At 39.3% G+C, this 21709-nt stretch overlaps 1 protein-coding gene across 1 annotated transcript in view; it reads right to left on the bottom strand.

The window, feature by feature from the left end:
- The window catches only part of TLE4 (TLE family member 4, transcriptional corepressor), a 176196-nt gene that overhangs the window by 104925 nt on the left and 49562 nt on the right, over positions 1–21709 (bottom strand). Inside the window, exon 6 of the mRNA XM_042780655.1 lies at positions 9571–9645. Coding sequence (XP_042636589.1) covers positions 9571–9645 — 75 coding nt within the window. The remainder of the gene's footprint in view (positions 1–9570; positions 9646–21709) is intronic.

Here is a 21709-nt window from a genome sequence, read left to right as displayed (position 1 = left end):
AGAAACAGAAGCCCACATATCTGGCCAATTGATTCTCAACAATAGTGTAAAGGCAATTCAAAGGAGAAAGGGTAATTCTTTCAACAAAAGGCACTGGAACAATTCAACTGGATGTCTATATAAATATATATTTATAAGTAACTAACTTTAACTGGATCACAGGCCTAAATATACAACTTCTAGAAGAAATCCTGGGAGAAAACCTTTGTGGTTTGGAGTTCTACAAAGACTACCTCAAGACAACACCAAAAATAAGACCTATGAAGGAAAAAATTTATCAATGTGGACTGTTATCAATATAAAAGTCTTCTGCTTGTCAGTGTTTAAAAAAATGCAAAAACAAACTACAGATTGGGAGGACGTATTTGCAAAATATATAAATGACTTATATCCAAAATACTAAATCAACAAACAAGCCAACCCAACACCATCAAGTCACTTCCCATCATAATGACCCTATGGGAACAGAATTGCCTAATAGGGTTTCCAAGGCCGTAAATCTTTGTGGAAGCAGAATGCCTCATCTTTCTCCCACAAAGCATCTGGTGGGTTAGAAACTCCCAAATTTAGTAATAAAATAATTGATTCAAGGGGGAAAAAGGAGATAGAGATACTTTTAAAAGATACACAGATAGCAAATAAGCACTCGACATCATTTACTGTTATGGAAATAAAAACTGAAACTACAATGAGTATCACTACAGATCTACCAGAATGGCTGGAAAAAAAAACAAAACCCCCACAATCCCAAGTGCTGGCAAGGATGTAGAACAATGGTTCTCTCACATATATTAGTGGGACTGCAGAATAATACATCACTTCAGAAAACAGCAATTACTTGTTGTTGTTGTTATTTGCCGTCGAGTCAGATCCAACTCATAGCGACCCCCCCTTGGGTTTCCAAGGCAGTATCACTGTGGAAGTAGGTTGCCCAACCTTCCTTCCGAGGAGTGGCTGGTGGGTTTGAACCACTAGCCTTCTGGTTAGCAGTCAAGTGCCTTAGGCACTACACTACCACTTAGAAAGTTAAATATATACTTACATAATGCAGTGATCTCATTTATAGGTAATCACATATATGAAAAGAAAACTTGCGTTCACTTATAAAAACTAGCACATGAAGATTTATAGTGGCATTATTTACAATTACAAAAGCTGCAAACAATGTAAATGCCCTTCAAGGGATGAACAGATAAACTGGTACAAGGGACTATATCACTCACCAATAAAAAAGAGCCCTAGTGGCACACTGGTTAAGCATTTGGCTGCTAATTGAAAGTTGCTGATTCAAACCTATCCAGTGGCTCTATGAGAGAAAAAGACCTGGAGATATGCTCCCATAAAGGTTGTTGTTGTTACGTGCTGTCGAGTCGGACCCGACTCATAGCAACCCCTCCTTGGGTTTCCGAGGCAGTATCACTACGGAAGTAGACTGTCCCATCTTCCTTCCAACAACCCTTCGGGATCAGTACTACTTTTTCACATGAGTCACTATGACTCAAAATCAACCAAATAGCATCTAACAACAACAACATCAGCAATAACTCCTACTACATGCAACAATGTTAGACAAAGTTCAAAGTGTGCTAACTGGAAGAATCAGGACTCAAAATATATATGGTAGTCTCAAAAAGGCTCACTTTGAGAGGGGGAAAAAAACAATTGATGGGAAAGGAAATGACCACACGGAGAATAAATAAGGAAATATTTTAGGGGTAAGAGAACTATTCTTTCTCTAGATTGTAGTGATGGTTACACAATTGTAAACATTTGTCAAAACTCATGTAACTACACATAAAAAAGGGGAAATACCTCAATAAACTTGACTTTTAAAAAAAGAATGGGGAATGTCAACAATGAATGTGTATTTCTTGATTCTTAATTCCAAACTGTGTATCTGCAAATACTTTTTTAAAAAAAATACATGTATGAAGTCTCATTTTATTATGTTTTCTATTGTGTTTCTCTTTACTCTGTTATCCTTCAAAACTAGTTTCATTGAAATTGTTAATTAGAAGTTGATTATGTGTAGTAAAATGTAAAATCAGGAAGCTTACAAGTTCCAACTCTTAAAAAGATGATGTAAATGTAATTTCAGGATCATTTCAGAAACATTTAAAAATATCATTCAAAATGAAAATAAAATGCTCCCTTTCAGTAAGATTTAAAAAAAAAAAAAGGGTACTCAAATATTTGCTGAATGAGTGAATGGGAAGATGTAATCATTAAATTATCCTTCAAATGCCTTAGGCACTAAGCCACCAGAGCTCTAAATTATCCTTAGTGTCACTAAAATGTTCTAACCTTTCACAAAGGCCTAGGCTTCCTTCCTCTCTCCCTCTGACCTAGAAGGCTAGTAGGCAGGCTGGGCCCCCAAGGAAAAAAGTCTGTGAGTTACTAAGAATCCGGTGGTGCTGCATGTAGGGACACTAATGGGAGGAAGAATGAGAAAAGGAGTAGGAGGGAGGGGGGATTACAATCTACAAGCATGCAAACAGTTTAGAATGAAAATTTGCTTTTCTTTAAGAGTTACACCCAGAACTCCTTCAGCACACTCTGACCCAGCACTGCCCTAGTGTTAATGAAATGCAGATTCACAGATAAGGGAAATTCTACTTTCCTTAGAGTAAAAAGCCCAGTGCCCACTTGCCTCAAACTAACTCAGACACACCAACTCAAACACATTCTGCAACTCTTGTAACACTGAACTACAGCTATTAGGGAAAGAGGGAAGGGAAAGGCTCTTCCCCAGGCAGAACAGGAAAATAGTAGCACTTAAGGCATTTGACTGGGGGCAATTCAAACTCCAGCAGCTCCACACTAGGAAGACACTGAGTGATCTACTTTTGTAAAAGTTAACAGTCTGGGAAACTGAATGGGGGTGGCTATGAGTAGGAATCAACTCAATGCCAGCGGGTTTGGCTTGGTTTTTGGTTTTCAGGTTACCAAACCAAACCAAACCCACTGCCATAGAGTAGATTCTGATTCATAGTGACTCCCACTGGGTCTCCAAGGCTATAAATCTTTACAGGAAGTAGACTGCCTCATAGTCCGGTGGAGCAGCTGGTGGATTTGAACCGCCAACCTTCTGGTTAGCAGATAAATGCCTTACCCACTACAAGCATGCAAACTGCCCCACCAGTTAAAAACCAAAATTTGGTTGGCTAACTTTTAGAAATTTCTGCCAGAGAAACTTTGTAACAGAAATTAACTCCTAGAAATTAGAAAATCCTGCTTTTCACCTAGTGTTTTCTAGGAGCCCTGAAGTAGAGACAGAACTGAAAAAGTTACTTTAAAAGTGAATCGGTCTTATGAGAGAAAGAAAATTGCTGCCTCTTTGAGCCTCATCAAATTGTAACAGAAAGATACCATTATGACCACATGTTCAATGTGCCCTGCTCCATGGTAAATGAATCAGTTTTGGGTTTTTTTTTTTTTTTTTTTAAATAAAAGAAGAAAAAGAAGGCTGGGTTACCAACATAAGATAAAGAGATACGTGCAGACTTGGGAGCTCTGGTGACCTCCTGTCTAAGGCATTTGACTGCTAACCAAAAGGTTGGTGATTCCAACCCACCAGCCACTCCTGGAAAGGAAGACTGGGCAACCTACTTCTGTAAAGATACTGCCTCTGAAACCCGAGGAGGGGTTGCTATGAGTGGAATCCGTCTGGACTTGACAGCAGTGAGAAAGACGGAGAAAGTGAGTGAGTGCAAACTTACCATGTAAAACTGCTCTGGGCCCTATGCAAACAGCTTCATTATGCTTTGTGAGAACAGGTAAGCAAAACCCTTACAATTTCAGAAACCCAGAGCACAACTTAAAGACAGCTTCTTCTCCTCAACCCTCATCCCAGCAAGTTGTACACATTATGCTACCAGTGACAGAATATTTTATAAAGCCTTTAAGCTCTAGGCAGCGGAGCTTGTGGAGACAGTAAAACAAAGCTAGAATAATAGCCTCTGATGATACCAATTACTTTATAGCTCATTTTTAAGTTTATTTCCTATTACACACATTTAGAAAACATCCAGTAATCAGTTGATGGAAGTAAAGCAAGAAAGGGACGCTCACTTATAAATTTACTAACAAGTAATCTTTAAAATAATGTAAACCTTAGTTGCTTTAAAAAAAAAAAAAAAAAAAAACTGTTTAAGCATAGAAAACAAACTATGACTCCAACCTGTCCATACTGTAAAGGCCCTGAAAGAGCTTGAGGCTTATGATGTCAAATTCTTAGTGTTTTAGTTCCTGTTGGAAAACGGAGCCTAGCACAACATGTAGGTGGTTTATTTTGAGAAATGATTCTGGAACAGGAGTGGGGGCCTCAAGAGAGTTAACCTGGGAAGGAGGAAAAGTTAAAACAACGATGTATTCTCAGGTGGACCACCACCTCCGGCAATAAGCTCAATCCTGCTAGAACCCTTTGTGGGACTGTGCAAAAAACACCTCAACGTTGCCTACTCAACAGACGGGAGTACTCCAACGGCTCCCTTCCCTGTGGGTCCAGGATTACCCAATGGGGCAGTAACTCCCTCACCCTCCCAGGCTGCACATGCATGAACGAAAGGTAGATTCCCACAAGAAGCCCTGGGGAAAAGCAAGAACTCCCCACTGTAGCTGAAGGGAGGTGCTGTCAAGCCAGAGGAAACAGCCCTAGTGACAAAGACTAGAGGAAAAGATGGAGGAGTGGGAGGTGGGCCCAGGGGACAACACTGCTTCAGCACTGTGGGGATGCCAGCGCCTCTAAAGGCACAGCAAAAAAGATTAGAGTAGAACTACTGAAAAATAAACACCTACTAGAAAGCCTTTTACTATCAAAAGCAAAGGATTAAATGAGACCTTAAATGTTTAACAGATTTTTGTTTCTGTTTAGAAAAAAAGTACAGTTTTATTGTTTCAAGTTTTGTGATATTGGAGGCCTGTGTTCACAGGTATATACATCATACACTTGTGATGTAAGGGAGAGAAATACATAAACGTTTACTTATACATAAAGGAACTCTGAGTGGCATAGAGCCTAAGGCATATGACTGCTAACCAGAAGGCTGGCGGTTCAAACACACCAGCCACTCCACAGATGGAAGACTGGACAATCTACTTCTGTAAAGGCTGTCCACCTTAGAAACCCAAAGGGGGTCACTATAAGTTGGAATCAACTCAATGGCAGTATTTTATACACACACACATATATACACACACACACACACCCATATTATTTCTATCTTTCCATTTCTTGCCCTCAGGACAAATGTGTTTAAAAAGAACACAAGTGAAGTTACTACAATGGCACATCCAAATGCCCCTGAAAATGGCAGTTTTGAAATCTATAATGGAAAAAAGGGACATACGTTTTAAAACTGTCACCCTGCAATACTACTGCCAGTATGTCAATCTGAAATATATATATTTATAATTTAAGCGCCAATCATACAAGGACAATAAAACAAAATGCTATGAGGAAAAAGGGAAAAAAAATCCCAAAGGTATTGTCTTTCTTTTCTTAAACTAACTCAAACACATAGGATGGTAAAGGCAAAGTCATTTAAATCATTTCCTTAGTAATACAAGTAATATTTAAATAGATTTAATAGTGCTGCTCCAAACCAATGAATTATGGGTTTAAAACCTATTAAAATGTAATGTTTTTTTCCTGAGCTGAGAGGAGAGAGATTTAAATCCACTGAATTTTAATATTTCAGCTTGAGCTGCAGGAGGTAGAGAAAGTCCAAATGAACTATTCCATCAGCACCATTCAAGCATGAACATTTTAATCAGTTTTACTTCCTTGGAGTTCTCTAACACAGTTTACGCTGTCATTCTGAAAGCACTTAACACAGAGAGTGTGAAAAACCACCAAGGCTTGTTATTGCCTTCACAATTGATGGCAAATAATTTTGCAGACTTCCTATCATTAAAATGTCACTGCTAAAAACTGAAGTTCAGCATTTCTTGTGCTAAACTGCATTTTCCTGGAACACCATGGCATACCTGTTCTAAAGAGGTTTTCAGGGGAGAGTGCCTTTTTTAAAAATACATACATTTCTATCATTTTTTTCCTCAAAGAGGTAGAAGCTACAAAGAAGACAGGGAAAAAAAAAAAAAGAAAACCACATTTTCTTCTTTTTTTTTTTTGTTTTTTTTACAAGCCATACATTTTCTTTTTCAATGTTCATACCAACATAACTTTTTTCTTAATGGGAGTTTCTTTGGTGAAATTCTTATGAGGTACCAACTTAGCCTCCTTCATTAAGCATAACCACATTCACACAGCATGTGCTGATTATATAGTGTAATGGATTTTAAAAGCATTTTAAGATAGTCAGATGACTCAATTTAATAATACAGGAAATGAAAACATCATTTCTAATTAGATCATATTAGTGATTTAAAACTACAATTTGTGTGTTGTTCCAACAGTGTGATCTTGCAGAGATTCTAATTTAAAAACACAGTGGCTAGTAGGACACATGACAAGATCAAACTAGATACATAACATTTCCACAGCCCAATTGGGGGAACTCGGGGAAAGCTTCAAGAGCAAATGTGAAATCCAACCAATTCAAAACAAAACACAAAATAGTAACCACAGGAAACAACAAAGAATTTTTCCTGGGTTTTTTTCTTATAAATAAAAGATAAATGATATTTAATTTACTTCAATCTATCAACAGTTTTAAACTGAACATGACCTGTGAAAGAAATCATTATAACTGTGTTTCATTCCATTAAACACAACTAGCTTATTGTCAAGAGAACAAGCTGCCTCTCCAGGTTTCAGGCTCACTTCAGCATTTTGCATTTAAACTGCATGGATCACTGGCTTGGCTCATTTACCAATGAAGGTAGAATAATATTGCAGAGTTAAAAAGGTGCTTCATCAGATTTCATTAAATCTGGGAACATTTGTGCTTGTCTGGATGGTGTGCATACATATAAAACAGATACATACCTAGTGAGTGGTACATAAATGAAGGTCTGTAGGGGTTTATGTGGGCCTTTGCCTCTCTGGAGAAACGTTTTCATTCCCTCAACACAGAAAAACAACATTGTTGACTATGTTCTAAAAATCAAGTAACAAAAATCTAAAATGGAACCCTCATTTTTGGTAGCATGTCAAAACACAGCTTGCCTCACAAGTTGGCCATGCCAAAAGGGACATGTACTAATCAGACACATAGGACAGGACGTGCATTGAAAATTCCACTCTGGACTCAAGGTACTACCCAGGGCTGAAAAAGACAAAGAAGAGCACAAGCCGCAGCAGAAATTCATCAAAGACTGTAACTGGGCTCCTTCCTTGTCACTTGGTCTGTGGTTCCCTGCAACGTCTGGGCTTATTTTTCAGTTCTTGCTATCTGTTTTTCAGAATGGTAAGATTATGTGATTTTGACTCCATTTTCTGCTCAGATACAACTAATGCAGAATCCCCCCCCCCAACCCCACTCTGTATCCACCAACCACAGGCTTGGTGTTTTGATAACATGCAGCTCTACTGAGTTAGTTCTTCAAATAAATTTTTAGGTCAAAAAATTAAATTAGCTTTCTTTTAATAATTAAATCCACATATACATTAATACGTCTGTCAGTAATGTGGCTACAGTCTAATAAATCTTCAACTCCCTGAGAAAAGGTAACCTGCCACCTCATTCAAAACAAAGTATGTAAAAAATGAAACAGATATAAAACAGTATCAAATACATAACTGATGAGATGAAGAGAAGGGAATGTGTTCTGATTCTCTATCTTCTCATACATTTTTAAGTAACATCCAACACCAAACAGTGTGGTTTTAATTTAGATTAATCTCTCCCCTGTACAATCAGTAGCTAATAAGACTTGGAAAAGAAACAAAACAGCATTCTGTTTTCCTAGGAAAGCCTGCCAATCCGACGTAAGGTAGGACAGTTATCTGAATTTAAGCAGTTCAAAGAAACAATAAGCACTAAGCCAGAAACGACCCAGCAAGCTCTCCCATCAGGCATCACTCCACACACCCTGTCCATAAACAGCAGACAATTACAGTGGGTGAGGCTTGTATGGTTTATACCTTCTAAACCACAGGAGAGTGGGAACAAAACCACCATCCAGCTTGTAGCATGCCAGGATGAATACAATACACACGTGTGCTCATTTGCACACACACTTGAGACACACACACAGCTGGTATATACACGTATTTCTAACTTTAAGATTCAAACTTTCTAAACTTTTGCTTATTTTTTTTAAATTTACTATTCTATACTGCTGTTTTCAGGAGTTTAGGGAAATAAAAACTAATTGTAAAATGCATCCATCTCTCTCTCATTCCCCTCACTAGAACATATAAAATATACGACAAATGTTGCTTGTGATTCAACAAGACTTGTTCTGATTCCGCCTCTTCTTTCCAAGGGGAACTTCTCAGGAAACAAAGGCTACTTTTTTCTATTTATGCTTTCTAACTCACTACCAATATTTTCTTGTAGTCAGTGGGACAAACACAAAATAGAGCTCAAAAGAGACCATTAAAAGACAAGCTACAATCAGAGTACTACTACTGCTCCACCACCTTCGGCAGTGATGCCAGAGTTCTGATTTCCTTGTTAAAAGACAGAGGCATAATTGAAGCAATATCTTCACTTCAGATTGATTATCAGGCGACCCTTATCCGCATCTTCACTCAGCAATTTGAATTTTAATGAAAGTAAATGGAATGATTAGCATTTCAAAGTATATTTGATACACCAAGGGGGGAAAAGACTTCTGTGTATAATCTATACACAAAAGAAAGTATTTCGGAGGGAGCAGAAAGTGGAGAGTACCGTGGTAGTGTGTTCATTAGAATGACCTAAGGAACTGCTTGTACCAGCTGCAGAAATGGAAATGTGAATATTGTGCTCTTTTCAACTTGGTTTTCTCACCTCTACTATTTAAGTTTTAACAACTTATTTTATTACTTGTTACATTAATCTGGAAGAACACAAATATAAGTGGAGTGGGAGTGACTGCCCAGACTGATGTTTTCCAAAAGAGTTCTACCCAACATTAATGCTACTATTGCCAAGAAGGATTGTACAACTGGGCCACCTATTTAAAAGGATGGGTGGTGGGGTGGGGAGTTGTGTGTGTGTGTGTGTGTGTGTGTGTGTATGGTTCATCTACTATTCCTACTACAAATAGACACAGGAGAGATGTTAAAATAAACATTTAATTTCACTAAAAATGAATTTAAGATACTCTGTATCATCATTTCAGGGGAGATAAAAGCAGTCAGGTCATTTTAACATCAGGGTAATCTACATCTTTTTACAGCATAACCTAGCAACAGAAGCTGACTGCAAAGGAAGTATTACCAAAAAAAAAAAAAAAATTCTCCTTAGAGGACAATTTTCTGAAAAATACCTATTTAAATCAGTGAGAACATGATCCAAAGTTTCTGAAGTAACCATCAAAGTTCATATGAGATTTTAAAGCAAAGTGCTTAATTTCACTTTGCTTTTTGCCTCTTTGATGGAACAAAATTTAAAAAGAGAAAGCGAGAGAGCTGACGACAAACACTAAGATCAGAGCTAAAATGGAAAGGCCACGTACCCCAATGATGGCGTTCAGCTCTGCCATGGTCACCTGCTTGGCCCGTTCCACAGCCTGCACCACTTGTTGCTGGTGCTATAAATGAAGATCAGAAACAGAATACAATTATTTGTTTTCTTGTCAGTCAAGAACAGCTTATCCTAACATGTCCTCTAGCTTCAATGTCATGCAAAACAGGATTTAGGGGTCTCCGTATTTCCAAATAAAAGCCCAGAGTGGAGAATGACTACATGTCTAGGAACATGTGGGGGTCTATAAGGCTGAGAAGGAACTGGGCTTCCAGCTGCAGGTATCACCTCTGCGCCCCACTGCAGGATGCTCCCCTACAGCTGCTCAAACACCCCTTTCAAGTCGCAGAGCACGACCGTGCATCTTCCACCAACAAGCAAAGCGCCACAAGTCCTCCTTCGTACCTTCTTTTCTCTTTGCCACCTACATGAAATTTGTTCAAAAGTCTTTTCTAGAAGTATTCCTTTTTAATTTTCTCCTGATATTTTTAAGAGGAGACATTGGAAAGACATACAGAATTCAATGTTTATGTGTCTTCGAGAAATCTGAGAAGTATTCGTATTTTATCTCCAGTCATGAAGGATAGGCTACATACTTCAAAGATCAAAAATGTACACACACACACACACACACACACACGTACTCCAGAAAAAGTACAACCCTCACTAGCAGTAAAGTTAAAGGACTTCAGGTATTTCTTTAAAATGCAGTTGTTATTGTTGTTATGTGCCGTCGAGTCAGGCCCAAATCATAGCGACTCCTCCTTGGGTTTCCAAGGCAGTATACAGAAGAATGCCCAACCTTCCTTCCCAGGACTGGCTGGTGGGTTTTAACCACCAGCCTTCTGGTTAGCAGTCAAGTGCCTTAGACACTACGCTACCAGAGTGCCTTTAAAATGTAGTAGAAAGACTGAAACAAGTGTTTTTTTTTTTCCTTTCTGAAAAACTAAGACAGATTGCATAGGAAAATTCTTCCATCCATGATCCCGTTCAGAAGAGAATGAGCAAGAAACAATGTCACTAATTTTTTTAATATTGAGAAAATTAAGCAGCACAGAATTCTCTGCATGGAGGCACTTACATGTGGACCGACATAAGTACTTACATAAGTAACCCTACAATGTTAAGTATTATTCCCACTAAATACACTTGAACACCTTCATATCTACAGATTTAAATTTGGTCTAAACAAGATCTCTTCTGGACGACTTTCAACTAGGTTTTGTGAAAGAGCCAAATGAACTGTGCTGTGAAGCAGGCATTCCTCTATGTGGGACTGGAAGGGCCCTGTTTTGGTTAATCCCAGTGAGAAATTTAATCAGCTTTTCCCACTGATTTGAAATAAATATGAAGCTCAGCTAACATTTTATTTACTACATACAAAGAGTTAACCCTTTCATAACCAAATTACTTTCTGCTTTGAATTTTTGTTGATACCCTGTGTTTTCAGTAATGGAAGGCATGCTGAAATCGAAGGGAAAATAGTTTTTTGAAGTAATGTTGATTTTGATCAATTTACATGGGACACATATGTCCTAAGTAGACTCTGGTGATAGGATTGGTGGGGTGAGGCTCATTTCTTCAGATTCGCGCAGTTATAAGAGCTCTGGTGGCATAGTGCCTAAGGCATTTGACTGCTAACCAGAAGGCTGGCGGTTCAAACCCACCAGCCACTCCTCAGAAGGAAGACTGGGCAATCTATCTCTGTAGACATACTGCCTCAGAAACCCAAGGAGGGGTCGCTATCAGTCAGGGCCAACTCAACAGCAGTGAGTCTGGTTTGACTTTGGTATACAGGTCCCCACCAGGCAGCAGCAGGTACTACAACTGGGATATGAGTTTCCCAAGAAACCTGAGAACTTAAAACTTGGTGGGTGATGTATATTCCACAGGTCACAAAATGGTAACGCCATCAGTTAAGTGTCGAATTCCCCTTGAAGTATCCAGTCTGTGCTCCAAAATCCTCAAATATAGTTATTAACCAGAGTGAAAAGAGCTCTGCTGGTACAGTAGTTAAAGCACTGGGCTGCTAATCAAAAGGTTAGCGGTTCAAACCTACCAGAGAAACTCCACAGGAGAAAGATAAGGTAATCCTGCTTCTGTAAAGATTCACAGCCCTGGAAACCCATGGAGCAGTTCTACTCTATCCTACAGGGTCACTATGAGTCAGAACGGACTCAATGGCAATGAGTTAACCAGAGTAATTACTAGCCCCACCATACAGCTGGGGGTAGGGTAAGGAGGAGGAGGAGGAGGAGAAAACTGCTTTAAGTTGGTATCTACAATATGGCATTCACCCCCCCCCGGCTTCCTAACAGAAATGAGTATTCTATGCCTACAACTAATGGAAAGAAAAATGTCAAATAATAATAGATAACTGCATTTTATTTTTCAATGGACTCTGAACATTAAACTATGTATTTTGATTTACTTTTTCAACTGTAGGAGTTTCCGTTCAAAACAAGGTTTAAGATACAATCCTGAAGTCTTTTAGATGTCTCCATCCACTCACGTATTCTTTAATAAAATACATGCCAAAGTGAAATAATTCATTTCCCTCTTTCTCTGAAGAAAGTAAAAGTCCTAATAAATTGTGAAATCAATAGAAGGAATACAGAGGCACAGCCAACACAAAGGCCCTAATTGTCACTTTCCTCTGAAGCAAGCCTGACTTACTAGGTGTCAAGGACAGAGGTCATGTTTAGACTTAAGATAATCTGGTTCTGAAAGTAGTGAAAAATGGCAATACTTGGAAAACACAGGGAAAGATAATATGTAAGATTCTGAGGCTTAGCTGGCACTCAAAATGAGAGGATTATGAACAGAAAATTTTCCACCTTTTATTTTCTCAATATTCAACAATGGTTTCTCAAACATTCCACAAAACCGAAAGTAAAAGGACCACATGTACCCAGATCCAACGTTTATCATTCATTCTGCTCATCTAGTCATTCACGCAACAAAACTTAAAAAACAAAACTTAAAAACTCTTAAAAAAGAGTAAGCTTCTGTGCATTTCTCCGTATTACTGAAATAATACCCATTTTATATTAGATATTTAAAGAGCAATTACATGAGAAACAGAGACACAGAAAACACATCTGGTTAGGGTCTTTCTACCATCATGATCATTCAACTCTTGCTTCATAAACTGGATTCCAGTTGTTAAGATGGGCTAAGATAGCTTAGGCAGTGGGGATATCTTTCCGGCTTGGCACTAAAACCAAGTGCATTTATTGAGAAAATCAAAAAGAAACACCAGTGAGCCGTACCCATGACATCAGATGCTCCAAAGAAACTCTTGCTGAAAAGCTAAAATGACAGTGGAAGCCATGATCCAGCGCCTTTGTTTTCTTTGATGGCAATAGCCGTGGGCTAATACAATATCTGAACTTTACCTGTAGTTCAGATTTTACTTCCCTATTTCTGCTTACAACCGTGAATCATTTTAAGGACTTTTTGAACATAAGCTCCCTAAGGCAGAGAATGCCTTCCCCCAGTGCTCTGAGAGTACCAGAAACATGCCGGCAGTGCTCACTCAGCCACACAATAACACTGTATCACAGACGAGCAGCACACACCAGGTCGAGCTGTGAAAATTAAAACTCAGACAGGAAGAGAGGCAAAAGGTCACCAAAGAAAAAAACGAACACTACAGGAATAAGCCCAAAGCACTCCTGTAAGCAGACACAGAGGAGGCACTTTATGTCTATGTTCAGATTTTAACAAATAAGGTGTCTGACTCAGAAAATACAGTGAGTTTTTCACATCTTCTTAGAACCATGGTAGCTTTCCCATTATGTCTGCCACCTCCTCCCCTTTTCTTCACCTTCTCCATCTGCTCCTCTCCTCCTACTCCACCCTACATCTCTCCTACTTCCTGCTTATCCCCTCTGCCATTGCACAAGTGGTGACAGCCACACTAGAGCCAGTAAATCTACAAAAGGGAAGAGCCTATCATGGTTTTTATTGCTCAAGTGGTTCATTTAGACTGAGCTCCCCCGTACTTTCCACCAGCATCACCATATAAATTCTCCTTAGGCTAAATTAATAAGCCAAGGGTAAGAGGGGGATTTTCAAGAGACAAAAAAATGTCCTCTTATTTATTTTGTACAATACCATGATTTAAGACATATAAGCATGGTTGAAATATTAAATCTTACACATTGAATCACTTTCCTATTTACTTTCATCATAAAATTATTTTTTTACATTTGTTCTGGGAAAGTATTAAAAATACTTTTTTGACAAGAAAAACACTAAAGTAATATAAGCTCATGACAAGCCCAACAAAGCCTGCTGAAACGCCTTCTCAAATCACTAGCCCGTGTACAGTAGGTGTTCAATCAACATTTCTCAGGATGGATTATGATGACAACACCTGAGAGATACTTTTAGGGCATGACAACAGTGTCATACTTCTAGTAAAAACAGTAATTACAAAACCAACCATATATTACAACGTACAATTTTTTTTTAATATCCTTCTATTGACCAAAGTAGTAAGACCAGAGCTATAAAACAAACTAGGATTCTTATGAAGAAAACTCAAAAGAACTATCAGTCTTATAAACAATGTTATCAATCAATGTTCCTGACATTTGAAAAGGTAAAAATGAGCAAGACAATCCTTCTTGCAAAGCTCACAGTCAAAACCAGTAACCAGATGCCACTGAGTCAATTCTAACTCATGGTGGCCCCCACACGTGTTAGAGTACAACTATAATCCACAGGGCTTTCAATGACTGATTTTTCAAAAGTGGATCTGCAGGCCTTTCTCCCAAGATGCCTCCGGGTAACTCTCTGACCCACTCAAGGACTGACATATAGTGAGCACATCTTAGAGTACAGGAAAGGAAGACATAAGATGCAAGGCAAGGCTGTAGGAGGGGATACCCAGCACTTCTTTGGGCATCAGAAAGGCTTCATCAAGTAATTATTAAGCACTCTGATGTGGTTTTTTATATGCCAGGCACTGTGCTCAACATTGAGTTTGGAGTAATGAATGAGACCAACCATGGGCCTTGCCTTCCTACAGCTTATACGCTATCAAGTCAGTCAGCAGATTGAGTATCTACTCAAGAGACTATATAATTATACTAGAGAATACTTTTCCTATGAAGAGAATTACAGTATGTGCTGTGATCATTTACCAGGGAAATCTAATCTAATCTTGGGGCTAGGGAAAGATTCCAGACCTGACAACCAAAACTTGAAGGATCAGTAGTAGTTCCATGGGTGAAGAGCAAGGAGAAAAGAATTCCAGGCACTAAGGCCTGAAGGGGAAAGGAACTTGTCTTTACGGAAGAATACAAAGAATGACTGGAGGAGAATGGATGGGACAGACAGAGAGAGACAGGCTGGGGTAGCGTCTTACAGGATCTTCTAGCGCAAGGTAAGATATACACGCAGCAATCTTTTAAGTGGAAGAGGTGTTTACAAAAACCCCAGTCAAGCACACAAAGACTGGTGAATATGGCATGGGCATATTCTATATAAGCACGTATTTGTGGGCAATGAAATTTGTATGGCAGGAGGCAGCCAAGCACAGGCATTGCGTAGCATGCAAAAATGGTGGACTGCAATCTTGTAGGAAATGTGAATTATTTAGAAAATTTTAGCAGATGAGTGCTATCATTTCTGCATTTTAGTAAAATGGATCTGAGATCAGTTAAGAAGCCAGATAGTGGGGCAAGGGACCAGACTGTAGGGAGAACAGTGAGCAGGGCAATGCAACATTCTAGAGTCAGAGATGTTTTAGCCTGAACTAAGACCAAATATCTTCCTGCTAACAGGAACAATTAAGCCACATGTACCTCAAAAGCCATTTACTCACAGAAATTCAGAACTGAAAGGACCTTTAGAGATCATGAGACCCAGATGCCAGTAGTGACCCAGGCATTATAACCACCAACCAACCAAGAAGCAAAAGACTCTCTGTCTTTCCAAATATCTACAGGTTTCTAAATGTTGCCTGGGCACTGAGGTTAGAGTAATGAATTTCTGAAAGACAGGTCAAGATGGAGATGGTGGGAGGAGGGGTGCAGTACCAATCACAGGCCAAAGGTTATGACTGTATCGAAAGTGTGAATCTCTTCTGTCACATTCGCTCTGCTTGACCACCTCCTGTGAAAGGGAACTCACTATTTCATGGTTGGGCTTTTTCCATTTTGGGATAATGACTCCTAATATTAAGTAGACATCTACCTCCCCATATAACTTCTTACCGAGGGATCAGTTTTGCCTCTAAATACTCCTCCACAGGACTGACACATCAAGTATCTAAAAATAGCATGATACATATTTTCAATTTTCTCTCTTCCAGGTAAAACATCCTTAAGTCACTTAATGATTCCTTTGTGTAACCAGCTTAGGCCATTCATCCTTCTGACTACCCTCTTGGGACCAGAATATAATACTATAGATATGGCTGAGCAGATCAAATACAATGGAAGGGTTACCCCACTTTCCAGTAAGTCAGGCTAACATCCCACTAGCCCTTTTTCAGCAACTCTATCAAGTACATTGATATATATCAACTTTAAATTTAACCCAATCACCCAAGTTAGCTTTTCCTAAATGGTATTCCAAGAAATGTTAGTCCCACAAGAAATTAGATATTAGTTGTTTTTGTTCTTTTTTGAAGAAGTTTACTTTGATTAACACTTGTTAAACAGCAGGAGTTTTCAGATCTTCACATCTTGCAGTGTAGTAAATTACTTAGTATGGCTTTTCTACCCATAAGTCATTGTAAACTCAGTGGTGGAATGAGCAACTGAGGAGCTCCTGATTGTAAATGTTATCTACCTGGGTCATTTCTGTTGGGCGTGGCACAATGCAATGTTATGGGCAGCTCACTCTCAGGTGCTTAGAATTCTGTGGTTATGATTGGTTGGTTTGACCACTCTGCCAAGCTCAAAAGAAGGCCTTCTAGAGGCAGAACTCTCTCTGACTGTGGGTTGAGGAAGACGTGCTGCCGAAAGAGACACGCGCTCTTGAAAGAGACACGTGCTGCTGGGAAAGAGACAGCAAGAGACACGCATTGCTGAGTGAGACACCGAGGGACCAGCACTGCTGGGAAAGAGACTGTGAGAGACTATTGGCTGAGGGACGGTGGGCTGGGAGAGAGGCTGAGCATTTTTCCTGAACTTGAATTGTAGCCTGTGGTGCTTCCCTAATAAACCCCATAATCTGTGAGCTCTGTGAGGCCACTGCAGCGAATTAGCGAACCCAGGAGAGAGGTGGTGGGTGCCTTGGGAGGAATGGTTGGAGAAAGGGCTGGAGGGAGGCAGCATGTCTGGCCTGGCAGGAATAGGCCTTGGGTTACTGCTGGTAATCCTGTCTTCCTTTTGTGCGATTAGAGGAGGTCAGAACATGTGGTCTCCTTGTCCTTTTTGCACATCTCAAAGAGGGTGGAGGCGACTACCTACACAGTGCCTATTAAACAATCTTGGCTCAGGACCATTAAAACTTTGAGGAACACACTTTGGGGAATGCCACTAAGATTTCCCCCCTACTGACTAGATAAGCCTTTCCTTCTGCATTCTCACTTACACGGGGAGAACAGTCTTCACTGATATGTCCAATATACTTTACAAGGCCAGTCTGACCAACAGAACTTTCTGCCATGTTGGAAATGTTTATCTATGCCCATATGCAGCCATTAAGCCATGATAAGGTGGATACTAAGCCCTTGAAATGCAGTTAGTGTGACAGGAAAACTAAATTTTTCATTTTGTTTAAATTTAAATAGCCACATATGGCTGGTGGCTACGATACTGGAGAATACAGCTCTAATCAATCAAATATTTTAAAGCTCAGCTGCCATTAAGATAATCTAATTGGTATCTAATTTTAAGTCAATGAAAAGGGTCAGTTTCCTAAAAATACATTTGTTTTGAGACATACACAGATAGAAGTTGGCACTGCTGCCTTCAGGAGGAGGCCCATGTTTAAACTTAGAGGAAAAATGTTTTACTTCTTGACAATCAACTTTCACTTCCTGAAGGCAATCAGGCCATAAAGCTATCCTGAAGGCTCTCAGGATCTCACAAAACATCCAGTTGCCACCAAAAGGCATGGTCAGGTAATACAACCCAATAAGTTAACTGTGGAGCATGGGACAGCATTATGCTCTCTGCATATGTATTTTAAATAAATAGCTGTCCAGGCCTACCTCTAATGTGAAAATCAGAAAATTGAACCAACTCCTTTAATGCCCTCCTCTGTGTTTATTATTCATGTTAGGATATTCTTTAGATACACCAAACTTAAACCAAACTTACTGCTGTCGAGTCAATTTGACTCATAGTGACCCCTCCTTGGGTTTCCAAGGCGGTATCTCTATGAAAGTAGATTGCCCAATCTTCCCTCCGAGTTAGATATACAGGGCTGTCATAAAGTATCACCAACACTGATGGAACAGCCCTGGCTGGAAAGCAGACATGCCACGTGCAGGCTGCTGACACTTAATGAATGCTATCGGAAGATGGTCTTAGGGGTGTCACTGCATGCTTATCAGGGGATCTCTGGTGATTTCAGTCAAGCACTCCTACATCAAACCATGTTAGCACAAGTCATTGATTCCTTACAAAGTTAACAAGCAATGAGATGAGTTAACCTGGTACCATTATGAGGCGAGAACACTGCCACCAGTGCATGTAACCACTGCATTTTGTTCATTTCCTCCCCAAGGCACAAAAGGAAAGTGACTGATCACATTTTTCAACTTCCATTTCACAATTATTCTATACATGCAAAATGTGGTTCAAGGTAATGCAGTACTCTATTAACCCAGGTGCCCAAATAAACAGCATTTGAAGATATACACTCTTATCTCATTAAGTAGTAGAACGGGTTTGTTTGCCATTAAGTCAAATTCACGGCATGTTCAAAACCAAAACTGATGTATCCTTTCACATGACTATACAACAGCCTATTGAAATTGTAATTTAAATAAATGCTATTACTAGTTTGTAATTGGGTATTCATTTCTTCCATTTAAATGCAATGTGAAATGTTCAAATAAATCTACCGTATTACATAGAAAACTACCAACTACTTGGACCTACTTTTTAGAAAGACTAACAGAGTAATAAAAAACAAGCTTTAAGTAAAAATTTACAGCAGAACGCATTCTAATTGGAATGTTCCCTTTCTCTCAAACTAAATATAAGGATAAAAAGTAAAGGTTTAAAATTTTCACTTTTAATTTTGCTTTTATACTCTAAAAGTTCTAATGATCAGAGAACCATTTAAATGTGGTAAAAGGGATGATCTGAACTGTCCATTTCATTTAAGTCAATATTTACTTAAAATAACAGATGCATAGAAGGAAAAAACCCAGCTCCTGGTCCACCTATAAGTCCAGGCCTCCCAGTGGGCTCTACCTTGAGGACTAGCCTATGTGACACATCCTCTACCAGCTTCTAAATAACCCTGCTTTGGTTCATGCTATTTGGCATGAACAAAGGCCAAACAGCTCAAAGAAAGAAAACTTAGCTATGGAATTACAGAAGGGGGGGGGGGGGAAATGCATTCGCCTTGACAGTGAATGACTAGAAACAAGTTGTAATAATCAGCTAAAAGCAAGGTTAAAGGTGTATAATGCCATTTCTCCAAAGGTAACTGATGACCCCAGTTTCAATTAGGATGTCACTGGTCATAAGCCACCATTTACTTTTCTCACATCCTCTTTAGTAAGATATAGACATTTCAGGTTACTTCCGGCTATGATGTTGAAAGGGTCTAATGGATCAAGTTTGATCAGAGATGAATCTACCAGAGATAATTTTTCTGAGAGGTCTTAAAATTCCACAAAAGCAACAATGACCTATAAAAGAATAACATGTAATTTTCATGATTTGGAGGAAAGGAAACAGTGAAAATTCTTGGTGTCATTTTCTCCAGTTCAAGGACTAAATATATTCACAAAAGAGTACGTATGAGATATGTGAGGGAAAAAAAGATTGATTTAAGGACTTAAGCTGCAAAATGTTCCACTTATGAAGAAAGACTTCTCCTTAAAAACAACTTTTCTAGCTTCAAGTAGCATTTTCCTTCAAGTCTACTAGAAAGTATGGCAGGCCAATGTGTGATCAGTTATAGCTTCCCCTTCACCTGAGAGCTGTCCTCAAGCATCTCTGCCCATTTTTTAACAGGCATAAACATAAACTATACATCTAGACCTAGAAAGGTCCTCTAAGTGTTCAGATGGATTCCTTTTTATCCCCGGTGAAATGTATGAATGATAAACAATACCTGATGGGTGATTCTTCTCCAAGGGTTGAATTGTATGGAATAGACGCTATGACACAAACTATGTATTTCATAATATTTTGTGATAAATTAAAGTATCAATTGTAATTACAGAGTTTGTCTACACACACTATTAGTAATAAATTTTACCAACAGTGTAAAGACAAACTATTAGTCTACTATGGCTTCCCTTCAAATCAATACTGAAAATAATAGTAATAATAATCATTATTTTTATTTTGTGCTATGTACTATGTTTAGCTGCAATTGCTAGCTGTCCTCCAATATCTTGTCTCTTGCACTGGTATAAGCTTTAGGTGGGCATAATGGCCAGTAAGATTACATTCCCATGTCTCTCCTGAAGGTAGTAGCTGTGGGCCATTGAAAATGCCCAAAAACTGGAGGCATTTTCCACATTATACCCTTACAAGGGAAGGCATCTATCTATATGCCCTATCTTTTCTCTTCTTCTCAGTGGCTAGGGCAGGATGTAATAGTGCTGGGGAAAAAAATACACATTAATATACCAGGAACCTGAGTTCCCAACATCATGGAGTCACCAAATTAGTCAAAGCTGCTTCTATGTGAACTGTTAGGTGAGAGAAAAACAAGCATCGATCTAGATTAAACCACTGGTCCTCTGACATGTTAAAGGAGTAAAATGTCTAGATAGGCCGTTGTGATAGTTGGAGCTGTATGTCAACCAGGCTGGACCCCAGTTCTATGTGGTTGTTCCCATGATGGGATCAGATGACTGTGTTCTGAGTGGCCAATCTGCCCAAGGGGAGCTTCCCTAGGGGTGTGGCCTGCTTCCAGGATATCCAGGGACATCCTGGGAAGAGAGACACTCTTTTGTGGATTGGGACCCTGGTGTGCTGACTACAACCTTCCGTGAGTGAGCAGCCCACCGCTCGGCCTGGAGACCTTGGATTCGTCTTTCGTTGGAGTCAACAACCAGGGTACTGCCTGCCAGCCTTGAATTTCTCGGCCCCCTGCGCTTATGGAAGCTAAGGCTGCCTCCAGCCCAACGTTTCCTCCAGGGACTTTGGACTTGCCAGCTTCTATAAGTTTGTGAGCCATTTTCTTAAGATATATTTTTCTCTCTCTCTCTCTAAATATATATATATAAGCTTTGCTGGTTTTTGTTTCTCTAGAGAACCCAGTCTAACACAGCCCTTTATACTAAGCCTCATGTAAGAACCCTACAGTGTAGATATCCCATCATACTATAGAAGTAGGGAAGCAGACGCCCAGAAAAGTGAAATAGTCTGTTCAACATTATAAAGGAAGCAAGGAGCTGAGCTAAGATTTGGTTCTGGGCCTGCCTGACCTCAATATCACACTGCCTTTCCTATAGTATGGCTCTTCCCATGAACTCTGCTCCTGGTTATCAATGCAACATATAACTTAAGTTAAAAATATAACTTAATGTTGGGGAAAGATTTTCAACTATCAGAATAAATTTTCACCTACTGATCTACAGCCTGAAAGGAGTCTGAAGTTCTCAAAGGTCTTTAAACACCTTACTGGTCACAGTGAAAAATATCCTGCCCCTCTGCAAATGATTCTTCTAAATCTGCATGTTAACGTTTATAGCAGCTTTATTCATAACTGTCAAATACTGGAAGTAACCAATACGTTCTCCAACAGAATAATAAACTGTGCCACATCTATACTCGCAAAAACCACCGCCATCAACGCAATTCTGACTCACAGCCAACACCACAGGACAGAGGAGAACCACCTCACACCATTTCCAAGGCTGTAAATCTTTATAGAAGCAGACTGTCACATCTATTTCCCATAAACAGCTGGTGGGTTTGAACCGTCAAACCTTGTGTTAACAGCCAAGTGCTTCATCACTATGCCACCAG

The sequence above is a fragment of the Orycteropus afer genome, unplaced genomic scaffold (genome assembly GCF_000298275.1).
Source record: "Orycteropus afer afer isolate SDZICR_OR568_19922 unplaced genomic scaffold, OryAfe1.0 scaffold00005, whole genome shotgun sequence".
Lineage (NCBI taxonomy): Eukaryota > Metazoa > Chordata > Mammalia > Tubulidentata > Orycteropodidae > Orycteropus > Orycteropus afer.
The sequence above is the reverse complement of the archived record's forward strand: the minus strand, read 5'-3'. Positions and strand labels throughout refer to the sequence as shown.